Consider the following 14,285-nt stretch of genomic DNA (forward strand, 5'->3'; position numbering starts at 1 on the left):
AGAGGGAAAAGCCTGGGGAGAAGAGACCTGGCATGGGGTGGAATTGGGGGTGGGTCTGGCTTCGGCCATGTTGCGTCTGCGATGCCTCCTCGGTTCCCCAGGGGGGAGGTCGGTGAGGCAGCTGGCGCCACACTTCTGGAGTCCCAGCGAGATGCTGAGAGCCGTGGTACAGGCGTGGGGGTCACTGGCGAATTACAGAGAATCTAAATCCTCTGGTAAACAGATGTGTAAGTGGAGAAGAGAATGGGAACCTTCGACTGTCGTCAAGATAAACCTATCTACTGAATACGCTCGTTTTCTTCTATTTATCTTTGTGAACAAAAATCTTTTTTTCATTTTTCCCAAGTAGTAAGAAGGAAAAACTTGAGTTTCCTTTTCCAGTGGCTCCCTCATGCCTCAGTCCCGGGCCAGTCTCTTCCAGTTTTTAGTGGTGACTCCAGGAATTATCCCTTCATTTGATTCCCGTGCAGTTGAGCAGGTCACAAAAACAAGCTTTTGCATCTCGCAAGCATTTCCAGAAATGCTCTCCTGCCTGCTGTGTTTATGTTGGAACAGAAAATTTGTACGTGATTTTATGATGAGCTTTTCTTAAGATATACGAGTTGCTGCCTCATCAACTCAGGACCCCCGGCACCTAGGTGCTGTGATGTCATAGGAGCTATGGTGCTCACGCCACAGAGGGGCCACCAACGAGACCCCTGCTTTTTTTGTTGTTTTTTTAAAGACTTTGTTTATTTATTTGAGAGAGAGCCCAAGTGGGGGTAGGGGGGAGAGGCAGAGGGAGAAACAGACTTCTTGCTGATCAGGGAGCCCGAGGCAAGACAGGGCTCGATCCCAGAACCCTGGGATCATGACCTGAGCAGAAGGTAGACACTTAATCGACTAAGCCACCAAGGTGCCCTTCTGGACTAATGCCTTCCTGTGTCGTTTTCAAAGTGGATTTGCGTGGGGTCCCCAATATATTATTTTTGATATGTGAGAGATGTTGGAGCGGAAACAGGGAGTTTAATTATCAAGAAAACATTAGTCCTCCTTCTCACCAGAATAGTAGAGATTAGAATAGGCAGTGAAGCTCTGTGGGTAGAACCAAATGTCCAGGGATCAAAATGATTAGGAACGAAATTCCAGTGCTGCCTCTTACTTGGTCTGTGACCTCCTGAAACATCAGTTTCCTCGTTTAAATGGTACCAATTTGATCGGGATACTGTGAAGACTAGGAAATAATTCATTGCAAAACTCTTAGCATTTTCATTGATTCACCTATTAAATATTTAATATCTCTGTGTACCAGGCACGTGAATGGAGAAGACAGTGGAAGTGTTCAACCATCGTGAAAAGACAACTATTGTTTTTCTTCAGAGTTTTGAAAATATGCTCGGTTTTCATTAAATACATATTTATTTTGTTAAATTATACAATTTCAATAATTACAAAATCAAGTATTAATTTGTTGCTTTCTGGCCAGGTATTTTGTGCTCTGTCTGCAAAATGTACAAGGTATGGATATAAATCCTACCCTCATACAGCTTACAGGAATTCAAAGAAAATTATTCCTTCATCATAGTTATGATAAGTCCAGGGACAAAAAGTTCAGCTTCAGGCACATAAAACATGTGTACATTTTAGTCATTATTTTTAGATTACCATAAATAACATTTCTCTTTGGAATGCTCACAATTAATTAATGATTTAGTGGGTCAAGGATGAAGATCGGAATGTATGAATTTTCCCAGGTGTTTGGGGAAAAAGACACTGATATGTCTTTTGCTCAAGACCCATATGTGCTGGATGCCAAGTCTGGTCTTTCTGCCTGTTTTAATAACTGCTTTCCCAAGGCGGGACCCACTTGCACTAAAGAGTGAAATATAGTGAGTGTTTTCTGAAGGGAAGCCTTGAGTTGTGAGTTGAACCCTGAGATGTTCTATCAGGACACATAATTTACTATTTGATAACATGGCATTTTAAAATTTCTGTTAAAATGATAGCTAATGTTTATGGTTAAATAAGATGCAATTTAGCCGAGAATGAGTGAAATCATAGATGACAAGGAGAGAAGAAAAATGCAATCCCAGGGACATAAGAATAAAAAAAATAAATCCCACGATAAATAAAAAGAGGGGATTTCGAATGCTGTCCCTGTGTCCGTCACATGCTCCAGCAATGACCAGCTGGTTCGAGCAACTGATGCGACTGTATCACTTTTATTCCCCACTTTTATTCTTCATGTAGAATTCCACAGATGTGGACAGCCTTGCTTTGGGCTCTCTGTTCAAGAAAGCCACAACCATTCAAAGCACTTAGCACTATCGGATGTTGAAACAAGTAAGAAGACAGTAGGTATCTTGAAGAACATTGTTTTGGATGAAGGAACATCATATTAGAGTGGTTGTAAGAGCCCCAGCTCAAGAGCCAGGGTCCCTGTGTTTGCACTTCCTGCAACCTGATAGCTCTGTGATCTTAAACAAATACTGAACTTCTCTGTGCCTCGGTCTTAACATCTATAAAATGGGGCTCTTAGAAGGACTTATCCCCCAGGGTCTCTGTGAAATTTCAAGGGTTTATATTACTCAACATGTTCAGGATGGTGACTGGCACATAGTAAGTGCTCTGTAACCATTGACTGCGATGATCAACTGTGGCTAATTTGGAATAGACATGGTTTGATACGTGGTTCGAAGAAAACGTGGCTAGGGATTCAGGCAGTGAAAAGACTTTTGCAGTTAGAGAAAGTAAGTGACCTGCACTCCCTTAGTGGGAGGGGGCGTCCACGAAAGGAAAGACATGAGGTTGGGGCTCTTTATTGTCTCCTGTCTCAATACAGGAGTGTGATGGGCAAAGAAATTTTGGGAAACAAGGACGACCAAGTGTGCTTCTGCCTCTGTCCTTGAGCGTGCTCATTCTTTCTTCAGTGTCTTCTGAGAGAGGTTAGCTGACATGGGTAAAATGGGAGTGACCGAACTGGTAAGATACAAATTAATAGAGTGCTGTCCATGCATGTGCACAAGGAGGTAGGGTCATAAGATGTTATTTTCTAGAACTACGAGATACTAAAGAAAGTCAATGCTCTTCTCATCTTCCTGTTTCCAGACCCCTTCATACACCCTCTCCACTTTGACCTGTTTAAGTTTATTTTAATAAAAAAACACATTTTTCAAGAAATAGATGCTTTATGTATGGTTTCATTCTTTAGAGGGGGTGTATGTGTGCCACGTGACAAGTGGTTGCCATGGTAATTTCTCATTATTGTTGAATTGAAAAATAATTACTCTGGCAAAAATCCCACATAACCTGTCAGTGCTTAAGTTACAGATGCCGGGGGGCAGCCCTAGCACCGGGATCCTGTTTTTGGTGGAGAGGGACGGAGATGGGAACAGGAGAGAATCTGGGATGGAAGGAAAATGCTTTTGTGGATTTTTTAATGTAATTAAGCCTCTCTTCTGCTATTTGACCTGAGTGCATCTCTCATCCTGATATATGATTTGGCTGCCAGTGGTACTTGGACTCACCTGTGAGATGGGACAAAAGGACCAAGGATTTTAATCACAGAAATGCATACAGGAGCTTGTTTGGAGTGGAGAAGATTCTGTGGCATTTTTGCCTAATTAAAATATATGAGAATTGTCGACACCACTCCCCCTGCCTGTGTTTAGGCTGAGTTAATTTCATCGTTATTTACCTGGAGGCTGCTCTCTGCTATTGTTACTTTCCAGCTTTGGGAAAAGAATCCACTTTTTACTTATTAATATTCACTAAACACTAAATATGTACTGTTCAGGTACCAGACAACAGCAAGGATTGGGAAGACCTGTCTGCTGAGAAAAGGCACGGCTTCGGTCAGGAGCCTAGTGGCAGGCAGGGTGTGCAGAGCGGGACCCCCACCTCCTCCCATGCTGATTCGGTTTCTTGAGTTATTTTGAAGGACCACAAAGAGCCTATGCTTTCATTCTTGTGTCAGCATCAAGAAATAATCCTCCTTTTGGTTAATGAAACCCCTGAGATACACTCTGCCTTAAGAGAATAATAGGCAAATTGTTTAATTTCATTTTTTTAATTTAATGGTTTATTATTATTCCATTATTGCATCTTCTTTGGACTTTCAGATGCTCGTCCTTCTCCTGGCAGGCTGGACTCTGTTTTGTAATTATGTTGATCCTCTTATTAGATCCCACTTGGAAAGACATTGCTTAGAAATGCACCTTGTTTTATCTTTACCCATGAATCAGTCAGACCAGAAGGCTTCAATTTGGAAGCACAGAGACCTCTTAATGTAACAGCCAAAATTTAGACATACCCTATGCCTATGTACAACCAAGTTAGACATATGCCCCAGAGAACTTCTTACACATGTGCACAAAGGGACACTATGAAGATACTTATCGCAGCATTGTTGTAATAGCAAAAAATTAGAAACTGTCTAGAGATCATTAGTAGCAAAATGCTTAAGTAAAATATATTACATTCATTCAGTGTACATTATGTAGCTTATACAAGGGAAGAAGAAGCCCTAATATATAAAATAGATAGGTCTCCAAAAGCAATGTTGAATGGAAAAAAAAGCAAGTTTAAAGAAAGGAACATAATGTATGCTATCACTTAAATAAAATATTAAAAACATAAAATAAGACCATATCTGAATGGAGTCATATGTGTGTATAAATATAAAAGATGGGGTAGGAAGTGCCGTATGAATTCCATGAGACAGTTGTTTATGGGAGCCTGGGGGAAAGGTGGAAAAAACCAGAGCAAGATATGGGGACCCAAGACATTTATTTTTATTTATAATTTTTAATTCCTTTTAAAAAGGAAAATAAGATCTTATTTTCATAATTGTTAATTCTGGATAACGGGCCCATGGGTCTTCACATTATCTTCTAGTCCCTATTTTAAAAAATTAATAAAGTAAAACCTCACTTATTTAAGTTACAGTCAGTGAAGTGTATTCATTTAACCAACGTTTTGCTGAAAAGGACAAGAAAAATACCCCAAAAGTGGCACAATAGAATGGAACATGGGTGTGAGATCATTTTGGAAATTTCTGTCTCCTTGTGAACTTCTCCCGCGCATTGGTGACGCACCTGCTCACGGAAGGAAAGTGAGACAGAGAGACAGCTTAGCTTGAACACCGTCTTGGTTCCCTGGCCTCTGAGTTCAGACTCTCGAAACTCCTACAGCACTAGAGCAGTTTGTGGGGTATGGCCTCTCACCAGCTCATTCCATTCTTCTACTCCTCTATTGGACAATCTATATGTGGGTGCTCTGTTGAGGATGGGGCCATGCCTAACGCCTCGTCCCTCCCTTAAGTACTCCCAGCTTACTAGAGGATTATAAGGCAGTGATTCAATTATAATTTGACTCACGGGCTAACGGGGGTAGAGTTTTCAAGGTTTCCTAGCACAGGAGACAGTGAAAAAGGAGTGCAAAGACTGTAACTCGGTGTGTGCTGTACATTTGAGGCCAAAAGAGCAACATATGCAAAGACAGGGAAGCAGGCGATGGTTAACCAGGAATCCTTAGTTCAGAAAGATAAGTTGCCTGAGGTCCCTTGGCTACACAGGCAAACTGACTATGCTGGGCCCTTTTCAGTGTGGTAAGAATGGCTTTTTCCTGGATAGAATGTCTTTACCACATGGATACTGAATGTCATATCTATTAGAACTGCTAGTAACTGCCTTGCACGCGCATTCCACACATCTAGGAGGAAGACCTCGGGCCCTTGGCTTGTTTTGGAGGTCACTTACTATAACCTTTACCTGGAAGTCCCAAAACAACCATCTGGACCTACCTGTCAGTCTCAAGGCATTTCTTGGCTAATCTCCCAAGTTGGTTTGATTTCAGGGGATTGAGCCTCAACCCCTTCAAACTTCAGACTTAGTGAAGCTTCTGTTTGGAATCCTTGCTCCAAAACAGCTTGGCAACGTTACTCATGCAGCCTCCTACTGGTCGACCTGCTACCCTTGGCTCTGTTGCCTGCTTTGCAAGGAGAACTGGGAATTGTGTGGTTCTTCTGTTTCTCCGAAGATGGAGGTGAGAGGTTTACAGTCAAGAGGCAGGAGCGCAAGCCTATAGATACAACTGCAGAATGTTAACCAGGCCATTTTTTCTTTATATTCCCTTGGCCCCTTGCTCTTCCTCCCAAGTGGCCAAGCAGAGCACCTGTGGCTCCTATCATTCTAGATGACTGAAGTTGAATGGTGGAGGTGCTGATTCATTATCGTTGCCCACAGCTCAGGAGGCGGCTGTGAGCTAAGAACTGAGCTTCTACCACTCAGGACTGGCTGATGTGTCAGAGGTTTCTGATTTGGTTGCACAGAAGCCTTTGTAGCTGCCTTTTAGCCAGCCTGGGCCCCTAGCCTCATTATTATGCAAATGTCTTCTACCAAATTGCCTAACTGATCTCAGGAACTAGAGTAGGCAGCAAAATGGAAGGAAGACGTATATAAAGAAGTTGATTTTCAGGGCAAGCACGTGAAGCTGGGGGAAAGGGAATAAAATCTGAAAACGCCCAAGTCAGGGATCTGCTCTGGCAGAATTTCCTCTAGGCAATGCTGGCCGTTCCTTCTACACTTGTGAACCACCTTCATCTTCAACCTAAGGTGAAAAATCACTTTGTAAACAGAATTATTTGCGGACAATCATGGCCTAGTAGGTTCATCAGTTGAAACAAAGGAACCAGTCTGGTGGGGGGTATTGATAGTGGGGGAGGCTGTGCATGTGTGGGGGCAGGGGATACAACAGAAATCTGTGTCGTCTCTCCTAATTTTTCTGTGAACCTAACGTTGCTCTAAAAAATAAAATCAATGTTAAAAACTGGACCAGAGTTAGGCAGACTTGTAAGTGAACTTTAGATTTACGACTTTCTAGCTGTCTGATCTTTACTGAGTAGTTTAACGTTTCTGAAATTCGGATTCTCTATTTATAATGATTTTAAGAGTCAAATAAAACAATGATGAAAAATAATAGCTGCTGTTTCTTGAACAGGCACTATGTGCTAGGCGGTGACTTTTGAGTCCTCAGAGGGCACTGGGATTTTTATTCCCACTTGATACATGGGCAAATGGATGCAAAGAGGTCAGGTGACTCACCTAAGGTTCTCCAGCTAATAAGAGGCAGGATTCACATATTGAAGTCAGTGTGACATAGAGGTTAAAGCTATCAATTCTCTATAAGGCTGCCTGTTCAACCCCTCGGTAGCACTTTGGACAGTTGTGAATATAAGAGGGTACAACACATGTACAGCCCTGAGAAAATATTGGGTTCTGGGTACTACTGTTAACCCAGGACCCCCCCCCCCCCCCCCACATGTGCTCTTTCCATCATCTGCTTCCTTCACACACAGTCAACACAAGACTGGCTTATACTTGACATTTAGCAATTTTTGTCAGAGCTTTACTCCTTTTATTCCCTTTCCTACATAAACACCTATCCTCTCATAACTAAAGACTAATTCAAAAGCTTTATATATGCGTGTCGGGGGACAGTTGACAATTATAATTAAAAAATGCATCAAAAAATTGGTGTGCCTTTTAGAAATATCAGCCAAGTTATGGGATCGAGCCCCACATCAGGCTCCTCCGCTATGAGCCTGCTTCTTCCTCTCCCACTCCCCCTGCTTGTGTTCCCTCTCTCACTGGCTGTCTCTATCTCTGTCAAATAAATAAATAAAATCTTAAAAAAAAATCAGCCAAGAGACAAAGTCTCTTGACCTTGACCTTGACAAAATCAAGGTCTCTTGAAAACTTTGTAGAGTGTTTCTTGAGTTGGGTCTGAAATAGTACAATAAAGAATTTCATTCATTTATTCATTCAATCAGACAACCCAAAAAATATTCATATTTTGTAACTATTCTGTGTCTGGCATAATTACATTTTTCATTTTTAGTTTTGAAATATCCTTCTAACCAAAGCCAATTGATTTTTTTTGTGCGTAGAGTTACCTGATGTAACCTACTCCCACGGCACCTGTCCTGACATTTCCTGAGACACTGACTCATCTTATGTTCCACTGCAGCTGGTGGAATCGAAGGGCATGTCCCCTTCTTGGATCATTGTGCCTTTCTCAGCTCCCGGAGACCCTCCAGTGTCTAGGTGCTGTGGATCCTGTATGGCTGCTCCTTGTACTCTTCACGTCAGCCTGAGTCCTTCCTTTGCTGCCAGGGCCTTCGGATCAGCCTGAATTCTCCCTGGGCTTTCGCTTTCACTGCTCCATTTCCTAGTGGGAATGCCAGAAACCCGGAGTTAGATGACAGGCAAATGCAGGTGCAGGATCTGATCGAGTCGTGGGGCCTTGGAGCAATCACTAGGGCGAAAGCGAGTCGGTATACCTCTGTTCTGAGTTTTAACTCTGTTGCAGGCAGGTGCCACTGCCAGGTAAATGCATTATAAGTAGTTGGAATAAGAAGAAATGTACTTGATTTATCAACGGGCTGCTTTGGAAAGTGCATTTTTGATGTGGTTCTTTAGAGCATGCAACACCTCCTTCCTTAAAAAATGATGTTAAAGAGAGTAGGTAGAGGCAGGAAAGGGGCATTTCATTGATCTTCAGTGTGTCCTGGGCATTCTGCTGGGCAGTTAAGACCCACTAATTTATTAATCCTCACATTAATCCTGCAAGATAATTATTAGTATGGTGGTCGTTGTCACATGTACTCTGCAAGAAAATTATTACTGTTGTGTTCTTATTATTTTCCTCAACTTGCAAGAAAGGAAACAGGCTCAGGAAGGTAAAATAAATTGTCCGTGCTCACATTGCTGGAGAGACGAGGTGTTGGGATGAAGCCTGGGTCTGAGGGTTGCCCGTAGGCATGAGTTCTGCCACTGACGTCGTACCACGTGGGGCACTGCACGGTGCGAGGCGGGATGCTGAGCACCCTCCTGGGCGTGAATCCTGGCAGCAGGGCAGTACCGGGAAGCAGGGAGCTGGAGAAAAAGACCAATCTGAGACAAAATAGTCCCTTTTCACTCTCCCTCCCTCCTTTCTAAGTCCTAACCTCTGCCTTGGACTGCCAGAGAAATGAGTCAGGCAGAGGCTGGGGCTTGGAGGTCAAGGGGTCAGAGTCGAAATCCCAGCTCCGCTATTTATCGGCTGGGTGTACTTGGCAAGTTACGCTTATCACCTGTGCTTTGGTTTCTGAGGTTGTAAAGTAGGGATAATACCTAATGGGAGCGACTTCATTCATTCACTGACAACTTCTATTGAGTCAGACTGTGGGCTTGACACCGTTCAGGGGCCTGGGACATAGCTCAGGGAGCAAAACAGAGCCCCTGCTCACAAGAAAATTGAATTATACAGGAGAGAGAGGACAAAACAAAAACCCCAAGAAACAAAAAACCAAAAAGAACCCCACCCAAAACCAACAACAAACAAACAAGAAATGGGGAGGTAGTAAGAAGTAAGAGGGAAAATACACATAAAGCACTTAGAATAATGCTTGGCATGTGGTAAGTACTCAATAAATGTTAACTATTATTCTTTTTCCATCTGTGTAGCAATTTGAAATAAAATAAACCCGTGTACCCAGGCTCTCAAATGGGGTTTCTTTCCCCAGCTGCTTCTTCCATTTCCAAGCCCACTGATTTTTCTAGAAACTCTGACAGCTTCCATGACACCCAGGCTTCGTGCTGTGGTCTTGGGTCTGGAGGGAGGCTGCCTGTTAGTCGCTCACTCGGCTGCCCCCTGCACGTGGCTTTGAGCCCTTTGAGGCTAGGGACCAGTCTCTCAGCCAGCTGTGTGCTCTGAGGACCTGCACGTAATAAGTGCTCAATAAATATTTGTTTTGGGGAAAAAAAGGAGAGGTAGTTGTATGTGGAGCCATGAATCACCCCTGGGTGCTTTTATATTTACTATGTTTTACCAAGAAAAGTGTTGGCTTTTGGTGTGGTGATTGGGAGGAAGCTGGGGCGGGGGGGCGGGGAAGAGAGAAACCAAAAAATTCATTTGTGTGAGCTGTTGCTTTTCTGAAATGAGAACAGACAGCATCAATCTTCGGTGGCCCTTTAATTATTCTTGCCAGGACTGAAGGCTCTCATTCCTGACGTCTGCCAGGGACAACAACTTAATGTTGTCATAAGCAGAGCAACTTAACGGGAAGAAGAGAGGCTTGCAGTGTCTCCGCCAGGGCCACGGCAGTGGGGGCCACCGAGTGGGGAGCTGCCCCTCCCTCGTCTGACAGGCAGCTGCAGAACATCTCCTGCTAAAGTCTGGCACTGACCAGCAATTCCCTGGGAAAAGACTGTGCTTAAGAATTTGGGGGTACATGGGGCAAGATGCAGAGCGCGAGGCCAGGTATGATGCCCCCTTTTTGAATATGACACTCGGCATAACCTTCCCGATTCACTGTTATGGGAACCTCCGGGCCCCCCTAAGGATTAACAGTGATTTTAACTGCCTTAAACTGGGCCAGTTCCAAAGTGTTCTGGATGAGCAAGAGACTCTCGACCCAAGACAAACAGAGTCCACATGGATAGTTTGCTTTCTGCTGAACGGCTGTATTTTTAATAATCATGTTCATAACGAGGCAACAAGATTGCCTATCATCTTAAAACAATCCTCAAGAACAATCCATATGCATGTGGTGGGTGTTTGTGCAACCGTGGACTGCTGTGTATCATCTGTCTGTACGTACCCACGTGACAGTACCTGTCTCATAGGACATTTGCATAGGGAAGGGCCACAAGTCACACACACCCCTTTTTGAATTCATTACCTTTTAAAAATGTACTCTCCTGAACCTAGTTGTGATATGGTGGTTTCTGTTTGTAAAATCAAATCCTTAAAAGAGGAAAGAGGAAGAGAGACCAAAAAGAAGTTGACTGTATGTTACACGAAATGTAAAAACCTTTTTGTTAAAAAATGTCACATTGTGTTCCAAAGTACATTTATTAAATCTCCCCAAATATGTCCTGGAGAATTGATTTTCATTCAGTTTGCATTAACTCATTTCTTGAATTGGAATTTGGTCCCCCTTTGAGGCAGTTAATTTGAGGAGTGACCACCCGCTCGCCCACCCGCCTTCACACACATACGCTTGAGTAACAAGCAAGTGCTGACTGCGTTTGTCTTTCTTTTCCTTTCCTTTTCCTCTTTTGAGGTAGTTTCTGCTCTTGCCTGTTAAATAAATGATCTGTCTCTTTGCAGGATAGCGACAACCTCTGGTGGGACGCGTTTGCCACCGAGTTTTTTGAAGACGACGCCACATTAACCCTTTCATTTTGTTTGGAAGATGGACCAAAGCGATACAGTAAGAAAGAAGTTTATTTTTCTAATATTCCTTCTTTTCGCGCCTGTAAGAAAGCCACAGGGGTCTTTGGAGAATAGCGCAGGGCTGACAGCCTGACAGTAACTCTTCCACTCCTGACAAGGCTCTTGCTTCCCATCACGGGTTTGTCACCGGGTGGCAGCCTGAGTCGCTGAGAGAGCTTTCCTTCGAGGCTGAGAATGCTTGGGCACCTGTCTGTTTAGCGAGTGAGGCAAATATGAACCAAGTCACCCAATGATAAGTGGGAGCTGGATTGTGGGGTTTCCATCCACCCCTTCCCTGGGACCCTCCTTTATCCTTGACAGCTGACACTTTATGCCCGATGTTCTGCTTCTGAAGGTTCCTTAAAAAAAAGCAAAAAAGAAGAAATTCTCACAGTCACTGTATCAGCCACAGCCTCCTAGTTTCTTCTTATCAATTATCTCAGGTATTTATTTGACAAGTGCTATCTTTTCTTGGGGGCGGGGGAGAGGCCACCGCTGCTCTGAACATACAGTTTTGGATGAGTGTTGACAGAATTATAGTTCCTTGTCTTTCCAGCGAGTGATAACTCTGTAAAGATCCTCAAATTACTGCCTGTGGCACCTTGGGTAGCAGCTGATCTGTCCTGATTAGGGTCGGCCAACTTGTCAGAGATCAGATTTGCTAGTTGTGCTGTAAGACCAAGAGGCATAGAAACATCAGCACAAAAGCAATTAATGTCCGGTTAGATCAGAAAGAGATGTGTTTTCAGAAATCAGCATTGCACGTATGAAAGGATCCGTCAGAGGGTAAAACATCCCAAATGTCACAAACACAGAATGATCATGGAACCAACCCCCGTGCGTGTGAACCAGTCAATCCAGAGCGTTGAGCAATTGATAGATAATAGGGCTCATGATAAACATGATTAAAAGATCTGATTGTTGCTAAATGTATTTCAAAGCTGCTAGAGTTGTTTGTTTGTTTTTAACTTTAGAGGACTTTGGACAACTTAGTAGTCTTTAGATCTATTGTATGACGACCTGATTAATTATGCTAATACATGCATGGAGATTTTGCCCAAGTGGCAAACTGGAGAGAGCGGGACAACTTGAACTTGCTGCCCAATTGGAACTCATTGCCAGGAGTATCTCTTTAGATTTCTTTGGTGTGGGCTTTTAAGGGTGCGGGACATTTCTAACAAGTATTTTGGGCAAGAGGGGCTGCTGGTGTGCCAGGCAATGGGCTGTTTTAGAGTGTCTTTCCATTCAGCGTAATGACTCCTGTCGTAAGCACTGGCCAGCCCAGCTCACCGGGGTCCCGAAGAGTGAACTTGCTTCCCTATGTGCGGGTGTCCCCGAGCAGCCTCATGCCCTGCAGAGTAGGGGAGTCGGGTGCAGAAGCCACTGTTTCACAAGTCCTGGGAGATAAATGAACTCTGCAATCCAACAATTACTCTCTCCCCAAAAGCCTGCCCGATCAATGGTGAATAATTTTAAACCATGCAGTCATCCATCCTCTGAGCCTTCTTATTTTCCTTTGAGGCGTAAGCTCAGATAACTTCAAGTTATCATTGTTTTATGTTCCTGTGGATTTCTTTGTTTTTTTTGTTTTTTGTTTTTGTTTTTTGGTTTGTGAATCCATCAGGGTCTGCTCAGGGAACTAGAATTACAGTTTTAAAGTACATGTACTAATGCAACAGGGTCTCGATCTTCCCTCTGCCCACCCCCCAACCCCAACCCCAACACCATTTGAGGGTAAGGCATGATCAGTACCCATTTAACATCTTACTTATACCCATGCACAGGAGTAAATGCCTGACTATATAAAAGCCATTGTTGTCCAGGTTTCTTTGTTTCTGTGAGCCAAAATATTTCCCGAACAGAGAAGAGAAACAAAGATGATTGACAGTTTGGAGCCGAGGCTCATCAGCTGCTTTGCTGACAGCCCGGTGATGTGCACAACGCTGCTGATGTGAGGGCAAGTGACAGGTGATTGACAGCCCAGGACGGGGAGACAGGGAAGCGGAAGCATGCCTAGAACGCCCGACACACACTGTTTATGCCGCGCTCCCAGCTCTGGCGCTGACACCTTAACCCGTTCGCGGTCCAGACAGTCTGTGCCAGGCTGCGAATACACCTCCGCGCTGGGCAGGAGGCTGCAGCTCTTGCTCGAGACCTCCTGGGGAGCTGACAGCCCTGGATTTCTGAGCAAGAAAACAAGATGTGGCTCTTACATTTCTGTATGTAAAGAATTTCCCCAAATTACATTTATCTTAGGTACCAAGAAATGTGCCAGATGGGGTTTATTTGGCCCTTACTGGAAAAAAAAAATTTTTTTTCCCTTCTCTCTCCCCATCTCTCCGTGTTTACAGGGTCTGTCTGGCTCTAAGATACCTTATCTCTAAGCTACAGTAAATCCTATAATATGTGTTGGCTTCTGTATTTGGTGTCTGTCACCATCCTATTAGAATGTCATCTCCGTGTGAACACGAGCTTTCTATTATTTATTGCTGAATTCTCAGATTAATACAGGAACTTGTACATAATAGGTGCTCAATAAATATTTGTGGAATGAATGATTGAATGAATAATGGACATTCGGGGAAAAGTTTATAACACCAAACAGAATGTTGGCAAAACAATTCCTTGACCTAAATCACTAGACTTTCTAAAGTGGGAAGAACGTAATCCGAGGTGCTCTGCTGGTGTTTTCAAATCAGCTCTAGGATATGGTCTGATCTATTTTACGCTAGAGCGGGGAACCAGCGATATAATAGTTCAGGAAATAATTATGCTTTCGGAGCTAGCATACAGCTTTTCTTTCAGAAAATTCCTCCGTATTAATCATGTTCCTCCAGCCACTCCAGTCCCCAAGCCCTTTCCTCTCCTGATGGGGGTGAAACTCCCTCCCCAGGTGGGATATGACTGGCCCAGATGGAGACTGCTGGTGTCTTCCTGGAAGACCGGGGGTGAGGTTGGTGTCGAGAGGTGCCAGGTGGACAAGGTTAGCGGGCCCTGAAATTGAGCTGTGTGTGCCTGCCTGGGGGGAGTGTCAGGAAGGTGTTTCT

At 43.7% G+C, this 14,285-nt stretch overlaps 1 protein-coding gene across 10 annotated transcripts in view; it reads left to right on the forward strand.

The window, feature by feature from the left end:
• Positions 1–14,285, forward strand: part of LDB2 (LIM domain binding 2) — a 369,882-nt gene that overhangs the window by 123,721 nt on the left and 231,876 nt on the right. For all 10 annotated transcript variants that reach the window (XM_045771474.2, XM_087864259.1, XM_087864258.1 and 7 more), the window contains exon 2: positions 11,134–11,236. In XM_045771474.2, coding sequence (XP_045627430.1) covers positions 11,134–11,236 — 103 coding nt within the window. The remainder of the gene's footprint in view (positions 1–11,133; positions 11,237–14,285) is intronic.

Source organism: Ursus americanus, chromosome 8, assembly GCF_024610735.1.
Source record: "Ursus americanus isolate L20-20 chromosome 8, mUrsAme1.1.p, whole genome shotgun sequence".
NCBI lineage: Eukaryota > Metazoa > Chordata > Mammalia > Carnivora > Ursidae > Ursus > Ursus americanus.